The sequence below is a fragment of the Corvus cornix genome, chromosome 7 (assembly GCF_000738735.6).
Source record: "Corvus cornix cornix isolate S_Up_H32 chromosome 7, ASM73873v5, whole genome shotgun sequence".
Classification (NCBI taxonomy): Eukaryota; Metazoa; Chordata; class Aves; order Passeriformes; family Corvidae; genus Corvus; species Corvus cornix.
Window position 1 is genome coordinate 21,556,724 of NC_046337.1, and position 16,503 is coordinate 21,573,226.

The following is a 16,503-nucleotide window of genomic DNA, read 5'->3' on the forward strand; positions in this document are numbered from 1 at the left end:
CTCTCTTGACTCACTCCTGCTTATAACCTCATTTGACTTTAAGCAAGGGAGGAACCAGAAACACCACACTTTAACATCACTTTTTTTATTAATATTTTCAGACAGATTGATTTCGATCAGCCAATGCAGTCTTTGGGTGTAATTACTTACAGTTAGGCTGTAGGTTAATTACCTTAGGCTTACTGTGCTTCTTCCTGAGCACTTCTTTTACTCATGTAGCTTGGAGTAAAGTAGAAAAAATGCAAATAATTGCAGTGAGGAGATTATTGGGGCACAAAATAAATCAAATAAAGAGGAAATTGCAGTTTCCTCCACCACCTCAGTGAAACTCATTGTGAGGCTGGACTCCAGAGTCACCTGAGGCACATCTCCTGGTCAGGCACAGCACACTACAGCTGTGGCAATAGGCAGGAGGACATATGAGCTAAGAGTGGTGGGTACATGCACCCAGAGGCTTTCAAGCTATTTGTGAGTTAGGACACAAATCACTGTTCAAATTACATGAGTTTGACATACTTACACTAAAAAAAATATTTTTAAGTTTAAGGTGATTAAGCAGCATTTTAATTAAATTTAGAACAAAAATACACAAGAAAATAGCTTCATCAAAGCTTTTATTAAGTTACTAAAATTTCTTCAGTTGCACTATATACACAGCTCTTTTTTTTGTGAGATACCCATCACTCCTAAACACACGACGTCCCATAAAATATTAACTCAGTTAACAGAGCAACTGTTTCTGGCTTCCGTGTCGTAGTTGTCATGTCAGGAGCTACTTGTTGAGATGAAAAACATCTCTTTTCCATTACGAAATTAGCAAACCTCATCCTCTGCTACCTACTTAGGATTCATAAATTAGGTGGGGGGGAAATACACCTTTCTGCTTTAGTTCCTGCTGAAGTGAATCAGTCTACAGAAAATACTCTCTTTCCAAAACTAAACTGGAACTAATCCAATCATTAGTCTGTAAAACCTTGCCTGAAAGTACCTATACTGGGGGAACAGGGGTAGGAGGACAACAAAATAAAAAAATAAACCCTCTCCTTTCTGAAGAAGCTACACATGGGCACAATGTAACAAGTGAGTTTTCACTGAATATTGTATGAAATTTATAACAAACAAATAAATCATTTAAATACATACATGAAGTTAGTAACATAATATAAACAAATACCTTAAAATAACAAGCATTCAGAATTGTGTTTAATATATTAAGATTTCTTCTTTTTTTTTAGTATTCAGTTTCATTCACAGCAAAAAGCAAGCAGTAGTAACACTAAAGCTCAAAGAAATAATCTATATCATTTGGCAACAACATAGCAGTTTTAACCGTAAGTTCTTAGAGCCCACCTTCTGTGTACAGTCTATATCACTCAACTTATTTATTGTCAACAGTCACATACATCCCACTGCTGCAGAAAGAAAAAAAGCACAGGTTACAAGTTCTGCCAGTGTACCTTAATCTATTAAGTACAGATTTACCTGTAGGTAATAGTCTCTAAATTGTTGGCTATGTGATTTAATTTACAAACATTTACATTTCCAATTAATACCAGTCAGCTTTCAGCACGGCCTAACAAGTAACAGCACACCAGTCCCAAGGAAGCTGAGGCTCTCCTCTTTTCGAGAGAGGAATGGATCTTCAAGCAACAAACAGTACCTGAAGATCCCAACTCCTCCTCCAATGGCAGAGCAGCCACAAACTCATACCAGCGATGTCCCTGGCAATAGTCAGTCTAGCTGCAGCAGAGCAATCCCAGCTCAGTGGGACCGACAGCAACTGCCAGCCCTGTCCCTCTCCCCTGCCCTGGTTCACAGCAGGCACCAAGGCAAGATCACTTTGTACTGTCATACTTTATTTCAGTTAAGACAAAGTCACCCCTTGTTTCTTTTCCCCTATCTCCCAAGAATGACTGCAGTTATGTGAAGACTAAGTGTAACATACGGGAAAAAAAACCCCAAATGTTTTAGATTTTGAAAGACAAAATCTTGAGGCTAGACGAGAGTCCAATTTAAAGAGAATTCACTGTTTATAAAACATTCTGCATGCACAGATGGATTACGTCTACTAAACCAAACAAGTAGAAAATTACCACAGAACGTATTACATAAAGATGAAGAACAAAATCAAGACTATACAGAGAAATTAAGACATTTAAATTACAATTCAGTAGCGTATCTTTGTGACTACAGCCTTCTTTTCCTAAGTTAGTCTCAGGCAGACAAGCACAAACAGCCCAATAAGTTACTTCCGTCTACTGTCCTACTGGATTATCATTAATTATCTCTGCTTTATTACTATTACAGTGAAATACAAAGATCATATAAGCAGCGTAAGTGAACTCAGGAGATATAACTATCCACTAATGCCCACATCCATTGACTTTAAGTAACAAATGTCTGTAGAAAGTCAAAAGACCATTCAAATAAAAGCTGATTATCCAGCTTATTATCAAACTCAGTATATTTACTGAATACAGATTCAGAAAATATACTATTTTCATTAATATTTTTAGAGTGATAAGGGGGGAGGGAGGGAAGGAGAATTTGCTAGTCAGAGAACACACAGAGGTATTTACGATCTTAGCACTCCTTGTAACGATAGATGGCCAAAGGCAGGGTGAGGGGAGAGGTAATAATCTCTTTGTCACTTCAACTATTAATTTGGGAGTAGCTATTCATAGCCAAGTGAGAAGAAAAGGGGATTTTTGACATGGCCAAAGCAGCACTAATAATACAATTTAGAAGAAAATTTCCAACAAAACTTCAAAGCCACACCATTATCTCTGGTCAACAGCCTCAAAACTTTGTCTCTAATTCAGTTTAGTTTTTAAGATCCATGCCATAACCATCATACTTAACACGGACTTGAGCAGGAAAAACAAGGTAACGTTATAACAATCCACCTAAACAAATAGCTTCATAATAATGCAGTATTTAAAAACTGCACAATAGTTACAGACGGAAACAGCTTGTTTAGACCTGAAAATCAAGTCAGAAAATGGATTTTTTTGATTAGTGACTAATAAATCTTTTTTAACTGTGGGTGAGATCTGGCTCTAAAACTCAGGCCCAAGAGTCTAAAAAAAGCACATGTGCACGCTAGTTTGCCCTAGGATTTATATACACTCACTTGATTCAAGATACCTCTGCAAGTAACTGCAAACTGAAATTAATGAGTCACAAGTTCCTATATAAGTTTCTGTTTTCTGGAAGCACCTTAAATTTTGCTGTTCAAGCAAAAAAAAGTTCCCACATTGAACATACAGAGCAGATTACAGACAGAGTCAACAGCAAAAAAATTGATGTGACAAAATTAATACACTCCTAGAATAATGAAAGAATCGGGAGAGATGTAGTGTAGGAATATCCTTGAATATACCACAGAACAAGTAGCAGAGCCTATTAAAAGGAGAGAAAATCGGGGACAAAAAAGACTGCCCATAAAACTTACTGCCAAATAACTGAGGATGCAGGGATAATGACAGATATTTGTTTAGCTCCCTACAGCGCATACAATATTCTGAATGATACAAAGTATAGGGTGGAAATCTTACAAATTAGCAACCTTAGACATGTTAGGTATGTCCACTACTGTTCACTTTTCAAACCTCTTCAGAAGATCCTCCCAGTCACCTGGGAGCAACCATCTTCAAAGACAGGAACGCCAGTCACCAAATGGTGCTGAGCAATGACTGACAGCTCCTACATTTATCATTCTCATACAATAAAGGTCATACTGGGGGTATGGGAAAGGTATAATCCAGGTGGACATATAATTTCATATTCTAAAACAGATGTCAATAACAAACTTGTAGACATTACATTTGCATTAAACTTTTATGAAAAGTTTTGGTTCACTAACACTGCTTCAGCTGCCTAACTGAAGAAAAATATTAAGAATCTGAGTTACCTCGGAGGTTTGTGATACTGGCACAGGAAGTCAAATCTGTCATCTGGCACAGGTACTCGACTCTCATTTGGATCGATAGTACAGAAAGGAAAATTTTCCGCTGCCGCTTGACTCTTCGTTAACACATTGAAAAACGTTGATTTCCTATCAACGAAATACACACATTCTTAAAGTAGTTCAATTCAGAAGCATTTAAAAGTACTGGGTAAAACCAGATCTTATTCTAACCCAAAGTGATACTGAGCTTTTTCTTTACTTCAACAGCAGTGACCATTCCCCCGATTACAGCAGAGGACACACGCACCTGTAATGCCCCACTGAAACCCAATGATGTTACCTCTCTCCCCTACCCTTTAAAATTCCCCTAAGTACATATATTGCACACACATGTCAGCAAAAAAAAATTAAGTCAAAAGCAATGCACAGCCCTACTGGCCATTTCTCATTTTCCTCAAGAACAGTGAGACACCCATAAGGATGCTTGAAACTTTTCTTTGAACTAGTTTTGCCATGACTCACCCTTTCCACAAGGGTATTGTTCCTTCAGATTTATTTACATTGTACAATTTCAGTATCTAAGCAATAAAAGTCAACAATAAAAAGAGAAAAAAAGCGGCACAGAAAGCAAACCACATCAGTTAATCAATTAAAAGTAATCTTTTGTTCATATGAAGATACAGTTGAACCTTACCAAACTATTTTCATCCTTGTTAAATATCAGTGGAAAAAAGTACACTATCAGGGAAAAAAAAGAACACTTTCCCTTAAACCAAAAGGCAGATCACTTTGGTAGCTGGCATTTATTAAACCAAAAGAGCAATTCTTGATTTATTAACTCCCAAATCTTCTACCATAAATATTCAGGTTGTTGTGTTTTTCAGAGCTGCTCTGCATACAGCCAACATGCTCAAAAGTCACTAACAGTTTTATTTGAAAGTTACATCACAACATATCTGAAAATGCTATTTATCCCCATTGACATGCCATACAACGCTACAGCTAATTATTTCCTTTATGGAGTACGTCTTAGCTATACCCTGAAAAATAAAATAAATTATAATGAAAATATAAGAAAGCAATGCTTCCAGCTTTAAGACGTGCACAAAGGTTTGTCCTCTGATTTGTTAAAGATTTAAAGTTTGAGAATGCTGAGACCTTTTCTTAGTAAACAGGATACACGAATTAATACCAAAAGGTTTCACATGTGTATCTTCCAGGCAATCAATTCATCCTCCTTTTCAAGAACAGCTCCTGTGAGGAGCCATAACTACAGATGACAAGCATGACAGAAATCAATGATTAACGTTTCAGCATCTCTTCCAAACTGTCACTTAGGCTTGTCTCACTACAAACTCTGAAGAAGTTTCAAGAAAGTCCTCTTCACTGCCAATGACACGGAATAATTAACCCCTTCCTGTGCACATCATCCCAAAATATTAAAGGAATTTGTTGTGCACGGGTGCCTAAGTATTTGCATAAAAACATGCATTACACAAACACAACAGTGGAAATAAGGAAATACAAAGGACATGGTGTTTTATGAAACTCAGCAATTATTAAGACTTTTCCTTTCTCTGATCCCTCCCCTATAATCTTGTCCAGACTCGCACACACCTGCCTATCGCTGCCAGTTTTGCGTCGCTCCACCTGCAAGTAGTTCCAGCTAAAGACAGAAGTCCATCACTGAGCAGTAAGACTTGTGTCCCCGAGCTCGCATCCGCACCTTTCTGCGCCCAGACAGCGCCTCGGGTCCCTGCCCGGCGCAGGGGCGAACTCGGGGAGAGCGAGGAGCCTCCCTGCCCGTCCCCGAACACCTACCCCACGTTCGGCAGCCCGACGATCCCGATCTTCAGGGACGTCCCGAACCTTCCGATAATCGGGTGCGACTTAACCCCGTCGCCTCCCTTTTTCGGGGGCATCTGCAAGCACAGAGGAGGGCACACTGAGCTCCCCGCGACACCCTCGCGCACCCTCCACGCCCGTCCCCTCCCGGCACGGCGCAGCGGCCCAGCCGGGGCCTCCGCCTCCAGAAGGCCGAGGAGAGACACCCGCGCGGCGGCGGCCGCCGGGGCCGCGGCGGCGGCCGGGGATGGTGCGGGGCTCCCCGCGGCCGGGGCGGGCGGTCCCGGCTGTGGCCGAGGCCCCAGCTCACCTCGGCGCGGAGCCGCCTCGGAGCAACAAGCGCGAGCGGCCCCTCGCACGCGGATGCGCCGGCGGAAGGGGCGGGGCCAGGCGCGGCCATTGGCGGGGGCGCCGCGGGGAAAAGGTCGCGCCGGGAGGGCGGGGGAACCCCCGGCCCGCCCCCCGGCAGTGCCAGCGCGGCCCGAGCCCGGCACGGCCCCGGGTGGCAGCGGCGGTGGCCACGGCGGAACGGCCGGGCAGCCGCAGGAACGCTGCGCACAAATCACAGAATCAGTGAGCTTGGAAAAGACCTCTGAGATCATCGCGTCCAACCTATGACCAAGCACCTTGTAAACTAGACCATGGTACTGAGTGCCGCATCCAGTCTTTCCTTAAACACCTCAGGGGACGGTGACTCCACCACCTCCTGGGCAGCCCATTCCAATATCTAATCGCCCTTTCTGTGAATAAATCCCTCCTAATGTCCAGCCTAAACCTCCTCTGGCACAGCTGAAGAAGACCATGTCTTCTAATCCTGTCACTGGGCGCCTGTGAGAAGAGGCTGACTCCCACCAAGCTACAACCTCCTTCCTGGGAGTTGTAGAGAGTGATAAGATCACCCCTGAGCCTCCTCCAGGCTAAGGTCCTGGTCTTCTGTTTGCCCACCCATCAATCCTGCACCAGCGCAGGAAGCACTGGAAAGGTGAAACACCCAATGCCCAGAGAAGTGCCATGTGCTTTTTGAATTCTAAGGAGCACTGATGCTTAGGCACACCACTAGACTTTTGTTCATGCTTATCTAGATAAAGAGGTGTGTGGTCAGGAGGAGGCCCTTGCAAATATGTTGTGATTTATTTATAATAATTTACATAGAAAATTAATAAAATAATCTAGGAATAAAATAGTGAGGTCATGAAGAAAAGATGAAACATTTAGAATCTATAAAAAATTGCAGAATGTTACAGAAGTCAGAGCAGGACTCTTCAAAAAAATTAGACATTTTCTTTAACTCAGGCTCTGCTTCTCTGAACCATTAAAGACAGGCACCATCAAGTGTTGCCTGCTAAGAAAATTGGAGGAGAGAAGGCAGTAAAAACTATTCTTATGGCATGCCCTATTTTAAGTCCATAAGATAAAATTCTCAAAACTTGAAAAACACCAGAGTGAAGGAGTCAAGGTGAGAGTATCATCAGATCTATATCATCTCTATCACAGTAAAAGGAATATAATACTGAACATATTTTTAATTTTTTTTTAAAGAAAGGACACTTCTATTAAGCCTAATTTGAAATTATACATAAAAAATGTCTGTTAAAACTTTTGTATTTCAGTGACATGAGATTTTTGCAACAATAATATTGAGGAAGAGAATGCTGTATCATTTCAGAGTTTTTCTATTAGTATAGTGATAATAACAGCTCTTGATAGTAATATATTTACGTGGTCTTTCTACTGTCTTAAAATCTATCACTATACACTTAAGAGGGGAAAAAAGTATATCTAATTCAGATTAAGATACAGTTACTTAGCTGTTGAATAAAGCTAATGTATTACTACACCAAACATTCAGTAATATTGAAATTAACAGAAATCATTTATAAATAAATTCAGCACAGACCCTCAATCCTTCACATCCATAAATTACAAACTTCAGTAACCAAATTTAGTTTCCTTTTCAGGAACAAAATAAAAACACCATAGTTTTCCACCCTTCTAAAGCTCGAGACACTTTACTTGTCCTGAAAGTAGTGATTTGCAAGACTACTTCACAGCAACAGCACAGGATGGATTTGCCTAGCTCTATTAATAAGGCCACAAACTTTCTGAAAGACTACTTTTGGAGAGCTTTTCTGCTTATTAAATTTTCCCACAATCCAAACATTTTGTCAGACGATTTTGTTGTCCAATCTGAGGCACAATAGCTCTCAGTAGATAAACTTCTTGACTGTCTTCTTAAAATAAAAATATTTAACTTACCAGTTATAAGCACAATATATGTATAAGGCATAAGCAGTTTGATACATGAAGTAAAGGAGTGTATAAGTGTGTTTGTGTATATATATATACACAAATAATAAAGCCTGCTGTAGGTGTAATTTTCGTTTTAGCTGTTGGGGAAAACAGCTGAACTGGAAGAGAAAAAGAAATTAAAATCCCTGCCTACTTTTGTTGCTGTACTTCAGTGTGACTACATATGGTAACAAAGTCAGTGATGTGTGTACGAAAGTGTGCAAGTTTGAATATAAGTTTTTAATTTATGCTCTTCATTCAACATACTGTAATAATGGCCCCCTTCTCCCCTTCCCTCCCACCCCCTCCATAGTCCCTATATCTAATTTACTGTTAGCATGGCCACTTCACTAAATGCAGATACAGGACTTCAAAGCATTTGATCCCTTCAGCTAGAAATCGACTCACGGCCATGTAACACTTCATCTTATATGCTTTTGATTTCAAGTTGCTTTTAAAGTCAAGGTTTGCCTTATTTGGCTGAATGTTTCTATCCAAATCCGTCATAATGGTGAAAGCCTCATTTTAAACTGGCATACATAGTTTAAACCGTAATCATCTTGACCATATTACATACAAAATGTGTTTTATAAGTTTAACAGAAAAAAACACAAACATCTAGAAAGCAATCATCTCCATGTCAACTCTCTAACACTGAAGTACTGCACAAATACAGCTTATTGTACAGCTGGATCACGTGCTGAAGCCAAACAGCCCTGGAGCAACTCTACCTGATTAAAAACAATGTTTAAAGGACAGTAATAAAACAATCAGTTTGTTGTTTCTGCCACCAACATAGTCTTTGCTTTCTGCTGCCCAGAACATATATTTACAGCAAAGTCACTGTTAACTGCAAAAATAAGTGGTTTTGTAGAACTGAAAGAATAAAGACAGAGCCCCTGATCCTTGCTGTGACCAGGTAATATTCAGTGCAGCCCAGGGGGTGAGAAGAACACAGCTGCTTTTGCACACCCCAGCTCGGAATTACCTGGGTCCCTGCCACTTGAAGGGAGCCAGATGACTCCTAGTAATACATACACTCAGTACTAAAAAGAAACACTACTCAAGGGCATGGTCTAAACTAAATGGTGTTCATCGAGTTCTGTGAAGTTTAAAGGTAGTCATCACACAGCTGAACTGTGCTTGAATACAATATTTTTAAACATCATATTTGGTAGGGTTCAATAGTGTTTGTTCTTTTAGCTGTGGATTCAGCTGATTTCATAGACAATCTAACCTTGCTCCATTCTTTATACACCTATATTCATACTCCCCCTTGCATTTTATATTTACGCATTTTCATTCTTCTGTATTGTGATAACTGTCCTTGTTTTAATGGTATCAGATTGTTAATGGTGGTATACCAGTGCAGCTCCAAAGATGGTCAGGATTGGTGTGGTGGCATAGAGCATCTCTCTCACCCCTTTCTGTGGTATCCCAGACTTTGTCAGTCTAGAAGCATGTAGTTCTAGTGCAGAACAGTCTGATCTGCCACATATTACTAATATTTCTACATCATAACTCTGGATATATCAGCTGAATTTCATAGCTTTAACATGGTGTCATAGGTTAGCAAGCATAGTCCCGGAAGGGACGTCCTTGCTAAGGGGTGCTTACAGTTTCCTCTGGGAACTGATAGAACCTATCAGCTGGCCAGTTTGGATATGGACAATTCTCTAAGCCACTTAAAGTTGTGATCACCTCTGTGATCCACATTTAAGAATAGACAAACTCCCCCTCCAAGCTCTCTCTCGTTTCCGGCGCTGGCACAGGTGGCTGCGGGGCCCGAGCAGGGCCCAGTGGGCCCGGCCAGGCCCTGCTTGGGCCAGGCCGGGCCAGGCCACGGCCATCCTGAAGCCATGGACCTGTTCCAGCCATGGAACCCCCCCCACTGCCTTGCCGTGGGCAGCCGGAGCGGCTCGGCTCTCCCCCCTCTCCACTGCCATAAGAAAAATTCAACATTCCAGCTGCAAAGCTGCAAGGCTGAGGTGAGATTAACCCTTTTTATTGCTGTGAAGAGCTGAAAACCTGAGGGAAGAGAGAGAGGAGATGCTTAAAGCTGAAATTCTCTTGTGAAGCTATGATATATCAGAGTATCCTGTTGTAATTTCATGAAGATATGGGGGGTGGAGTGTTCAACTCGTGAGCAGAAGCACCTGCACTGAGATAGGCAGATGCTGACACAGCTGTAATTTCATGAGAAGTTTGGACAGGGAGAGATGAACCAGATGAGGACTTTTGCTCCAAATGGGAAAGGAGAAAACCTCAGTTCCTAGAGATGCTCCCAGAGATAGTCCTAAAGATGAAGATGATGAAGACCCTTTGCTCCCAGGGAAGGAGAAGGGCCTCTGTTTTTGTTTCTGAACGGCTCAACCTTAAAATTGTACCCCAAAAAACTTCAAGAGTGGACCCTCGAAAGCAGTTGCGGGAAAAGCTGCAAGTCGGGGGAAAGGACTCACACGCAGGCAGAGAGACTCCTCTTCCTAAATGGACTGAACAATATTTGGAAGTGGGCGGCTGTCTCGTTGTGATAATGTTTTCATAGCATGAGCAAGAAGAGACTTCTCTTTCTAAATGGACTGAACAAGGTTATTATGGAAGTGGTAAACAGACTGAACATCTGAAGGGTTGTCTTTTCACATTGTCAGTGGGAGAAGGGAGGAAGGTGGGAGGAGGAGGAGAGTTCTGAAGGTGGTATAATTTTTTTTTCTTCTTTTAGGTCTGTTAATAAACTTCTTTATATTCTTTCAAGTTTGGTGCCTGCTTTGCATTTCTCCTAATTCTTATCTCACAGCAGATAAACAGTAATGAGTATTTTGGACCAAACCACTACACATGGACAATGCCACTAACAGGCATAATGCATACTGAAATCTTCATAGTGAGAATAGTGAAAGAGATTTGCTCACAAGAAGAGAGAAAGCCAAGAAGAGAGAGGTTCTATAGTAGGACAAATTACCAGTGAACTAATAAAATTTCAGTTCAATTTCAGTTCAGTTCAAGGTCTACTTTGAACATTTCAGTACCTTAGCAAAATGAGAGTATCACTATAAAATAAAAATATTTTTATTATTTATACTAATAAAAACAGAGAAAAAACATTAAAGAGGGACTGATCATGAGGTGAGCAATACTAGGCTTTTTCTAGGCCTCCAAAGGCTAGGACCATTCTAGCACGACCATTTCTTTTTTCAACAAATAAACCATATGACATGAAAGAACTGTTAAAAGAAAAGGAATGGTAGTGGTCTAAGAAAAGATGTTGATTTCACTTTATTTAGCGTTGTAGATGGTAGCACTGAATTGTGTCTTAATCAAGATGCTTGACAGCTGAACAGGAAACTATGAAAGAGGAACATAAGTATTAAATACTTCTAGTGCCTTAAAGGGTATTACTGAACATGAAAGATCCTCTAATTTACAAGTAGGGAGACTTCTGTCTCTGAATTTGGACTATACCTGTATACTTTAAAAAAAGAAAGCAAACAAAAAATCCAAACCAGCCCACCCTGCAAGAATGCTGACTAGGAATAAACCCACAGTAGGACTTATTCTTGAATCAGTTTTTTGCAATCTTTGAGCTATGTTCAGCAGCCTGGGAGACACCAGCAAGAAAGAAACCTTAGGGAAAACGAGATTACTTTTCTATAAATGTCTCTAAACTCTACTTGTGAGGTACAAGTTTGGAGCTACAACATCAAAGGATAAAATAATGTAAGTTTTGGCATTTAGTCTAGATTTTTAACTGTGTGCTGTTAAATGTCTATGCAGGAATAGTAGACTCTTGCTAGATTTCAAAGACATTTCATCTTTCTCTTCTAGGGCACAAAAATGTTTGTGATGTAACTTCTTAGGATAGATAAAATGACTTCATATGTTGAACACAGTAGAAAAATGTATAGAGAGATCTGGATAGTTCAAGTTAAAAACATGATCTCAGGAAAAAAGCCACACACCTCATCCTGGATCTAATGCAGATTGAGCAGTTATACTTTAGCCTGATAAGATACATTCTGTTTTGATGGAAGAAAAAAATGAGATACCTAATAAACTATGTTAGTTAGGTGATAATGATACATTTTATACACTACAGATTTGCAAAATTACTGTAAAATGAAAACCAAACAAAATATTGAAGGACATCATGCAGCAATTCTGGAAGTCTTTTAAATTTTTACCATATTATATTTATTCTACTTCTTAACTCAGATTGTAAAGTATTTTATAACCTGAAAAGTTCCGATAAAAGGGATTAATAGTAGTCATTTACATTTCTAGAGGCCTAGAAAAAGAGTTACTTATGGGAAACAGTTAGGACACTATTTGCAAAATATCAAAGAATTCTTTACACTCTGGAAAATCTGCAGCCTTTAGGAGGTCACCCAAAGTGCTCACAAAAATTGCACGTATTGCTGGATGTGGAGCCTGGAGCACAGAAAGGGGGTGGGACACGTTCCTCTGGGCTTGTGAATGAAAGCCCCAAAGCGCATCACCCCTATGCACACAGAGAGATGGTAACAGGAATATAGACTACACCTTCAAGATGGGTTTGCATAGGAAAATTTCAAGAGTTTACCACTGCAGTCAGCTAGTTTTTCCTCATGAAGGTACACTGTTCAGCATGAACAGATGAGCGTATACCTCAGTCCAATTCAGAAACATTGCACCCCCAGAGAAGGTGGGGTGACAGTTTCTGTTCTACATTAGGATTGCAGTGACCTCTGTAAGTACAATGGAGATTTATTCTGTACAATGCTTCAGTTTACATGTAAATACTAATGGCATACTGCTGATATGGCATTCTTCTGGTTATAATAAGAATCCAGTAATTTCTTCCTCATAACTCAGCTACTACATTACAAAAATCCAATAGAAATCAATTTAAAACTCAGATCACATACATATTATTTTTCTTTAATTTCGTGGTAGTGTTCTTATTTATAAGAAAAAGGTCACAATGCAATTATCCCTCACTTGTGCATTCAGGAGAGGACCTCTTAGCTACTTTGTAATTTCATAATTCTCTATTCGGAAGAACTTAGAAGCTCAGCAAAGCTTCACTCAATGCCAGTGTTTTCCCCATAATTTACTTGCAAAGTTGTTCCTACCCTTCTATTCTCAACTGTGCAGTACTCTCATCTGTAAATGTGGGATTTGCCATATTTTAACTTAGGAAACAACTTGTATATGCACACTCTTGGTGGTGCCAGCATAAACCAAGAATCCACAACAATTGCAGAGACCCTGGCAGTCGTCATCTCTAAAGGTGCCTTGTCACCCACCGTCATCTGGCAACAACTCTTCAGGTGCCAATGCTCCTGATATAAACCTGTTTAGCAGTCAGCTTCCCAGTGTATCCCACGCCCTGTTGTCCAAAAGGATGTGATGATGTTACATTCACATCAGTATCAGGAAGAGATCACTCTCCTGCCCTGCTAGTTGCTGGTCTGGAGGATGCACACAGCAGGACAGGACTGGGCATGCCAGAAGTGCTTGGTGAGCAGCCAAAGCTTGAGAACACCTCTGCAGAGGAGTTCTGGAAAAACAATGAAATCCTACTCCAAACACTACAAAATTACTTATCAAATTGTAAAATTACTATCACCGTGTTAAGAAATAACACATGATCATAGAAATTCTGTTGCCTCACAGTTGTAATACTTTTGTGGGTGCAACCAAAGGTTGAATTAAGCATGAATGCTTGGACACAGATTTCACTAGGGATTTCAGAACCCAAATAAATTCCGGAGAGGGATTTTTAGCCAGAGTTTAACTGCTGGCTGCCACTATGTAATTCCTGCCCCACTGAAGAAACACAAGAGCATGGCCTACCACAAATAACTATTTTTCTGCCAAACCTAATCTACATCTTTTTTTACACTTATTCCAGTATTTTTATCCCAGTCTCTCTTTTAAACCAAAACTTTGCCTTACAAAGTATTTTTATTCCTCTCAATAGCTTTATTTAGATCATCATATCTGTACTACAATGTAAAAGAAAGCTTTGCGCATTGGCAAGTGCATTGAGAACCCTGAAGTGGGGAAGAACTACTGCTGACCAGCTGTGGGAAGGCACTGAAATAACATCAGTGACCTGCTCTGAGAAGAAAGATGTGGCAACTCTTGTGACAGATGAAAAAACCTTTAATAGTTTAATTTTTGACGTAAGTGAAACAGATTGATTGTATCTCTCTCTTTGTGACACTGAAATTTTGCCTGTCACAATGAACATTCATAGGGAAGAGCAATCTTTATCAGAAAAGGTACTCACTTGCTCTGCTCTTGTGCTAAAGATTTTACAGTATTTGACATGCCAGTCACAATTTACAGGACTCCTGACAACATCATCTGAGAAATTACACATTTGTGTTGGTCTTTTTTAGAAATCAGGTTTTTAAAGTGTGCCCCTTGTTTCTAACCATAGGCTATCTGATGAGAAGTGAATACAGTTGTCAGCTGGTGGGGCAAAAATTTTTAATGTCAAGAATATGAGAATCTCTGAAAGCCCCATGGCCTGTGCTCATGGCTGTCCAATACGAGTGGGCAGCTTAAGTAATTTAGGAAGAAAAGTTTATTTCCTGAATGCACAGAGCTTTGACTGTCAAGTTACCTATAACAGTTATTCTTTTTTCACTTCAAGGCGGGCAGTAATATTTCCTTGCGCATTATATAAATTTAAAGTGGAACATATTATTAAGGATTTGAGGTGTCTATCTTTTTTAGACTGCTTTAAAAAAAGAGTCAAAGACTGCTACTTGAAGTTATACAAGATCCCTTTAAGATATGTGTAGGACATTGGACATGAGAAAATACTCCTCTCTGCTTATTTTCCTAAATATCTCTTCTACGAATCCTTTTATAATAAATGCGCGTGCTGATAAATCTTAAAAAAGAACTACAGAAATATTAATTACGTTGTGATTGTTTATCATTTTTCCCACAATAACATCTTTTGTGTATTCTGCTCCTTTTTGGGAAGGTCTTATGATCTAATCTCCAACCTATTTAAAAGAAAATGCTTTGTGTGCCATTTTGTACTCATGGTCGTTTGGAGTTCTATTTCAGTTTCATTAATATTGATGGAACTCGTCTCTGCACTCATTCTCAGCAGATTCTTTGAAATTAATCTCCAGCATTTACTGTGATTTGTTTCTGTTTTCTGCTTCATTTCTGAATCCAGCTCTTCTCTAGTTAACTTTGTTTTCTTTATTTTTATCCACTTGCTATGACGGTTCTACTACTTGTGCCGCTGTGGTGTGTCAGTCCCTTTATGGGATCCCTGTTTCGTCTCTGCCTTTCACTGTGATTTTCCATCATTATGGGCCTCTTGAATAAAAATGTAGCCCTTGTTTCTGATAAAGTCCATGTTCCTTTTCTTTCTGTGTGATTTTCCATCATTATGGTTCTTAAATTTCTTGAATAATGATATATACTATGAACAAATGCATGAAGCAGTAATGGCTTCATCAGTGTTTTCTAAAATATATCTGCAGCTTTTAGAGCATACAGTGCTACAGCAGAGTTTGTGCCATATTTGTAAAAGCATGATTTTTAAAGTGTATTTTGTAGCCTATTGATGACTATGCTGCTGTGCATTAATAATTTGCCTTCTTTCAAACATTATCTACTTTTCAGGATAGTGGTTTCAAAGAGATACTGAAGTTGAGGAATAAGTATTAGTACTGAACATCTTTTTTTAAAATGGTAAAAACATAAACCCTTTGTAATGTTTACAGCAATACCACTATGTTATGGGACTAACAGAATTCTTGTTAGGCCTTTCACATGAAGGATGCACGAACAGATTTTGGAGTTCTTATAAAAACAAGCCAACATTTTAATTCGAAGCAGCATATCATAATAAACAAGTAATCAGAATAAGTGTTTTAAATATATATCTGCAAAAACATGATAAAAGAAAAGTTGTACTCCAGTACTAATTAGTTACATTTGAGTTATGTCAAATACATGATGAAAACCAAAAGTATAAAAACATTTAAAGTTAAACCTCAGTTCACCAATTTGAACAATGGAAATCTTTAATATGCCATAATGTAAGTTGGGGTAAAAACAGGAATCAAAATGTTATAAAATATTTCCTACCTTATTTGATAGTAGTGGCACAGTAACTTAGTCCACAAAGTGCTTTATTGATTTCAAAGGGGGCAAAATGTTAGTCACAAAACACTAACCAAGTATGTCAATGATTTTAGCATTACTTTTTTTTTTTAACATACTCTGTAAAATTATATCCATTAGTGTTTCATTTTGGATAACAGATGGAAAGCTTAAAGATCTGGAGAGGCTTGCAAAAGTAAACCATCATTTCCAAAAACATTTATAATGGTATTTACAATTTACTACAGTCTCTCCCACCAAAATAAATGGGTCTTGTGGTATTAATTAGAGAAAACTTGGTTCCTATGTGTCCTGTTTCCTTCCATTTGAAATACAAGTAT

At 39.3% G+C, this 16,503-nt stretch overlaps 1 protein-coding gene across 1 annotated transcript in view; it reads right to left on the reverse strand.

The window, feature by feature from the left end:
• The window catches only part of OLA1 (Obg like ATPase 1), a 98,141-nt gene extending 91,998 nt beyond the window's left edge, over nucleotides 1-6,143 (reverse strand). Inside the window, exons 1-3 of the mRNA XM_039555086.1 lie at nucleotides 6,066-6,143; nucleotides 5,732-5,832; nucleotides 3,914-4,057 (exon numbers count right to left, since the gene is read on the reverse strand). Coding sequence (XP_039411020.1) covers nucleotides 3,914-4,057; nucleotides 5,732-5,832 — 245 coding nt within the window. The 5' untranslated portion in view covers nucleotides 6,066-6,143. The remainder of the gene's footprint in view (nucleotides 1-3,913; nucleotides 4,058-5,731; nucleotides 5,833-6,065) is intronic.
• Nucleotides 6,144-16,503: the final 10,360 nt, after the last annotated feature.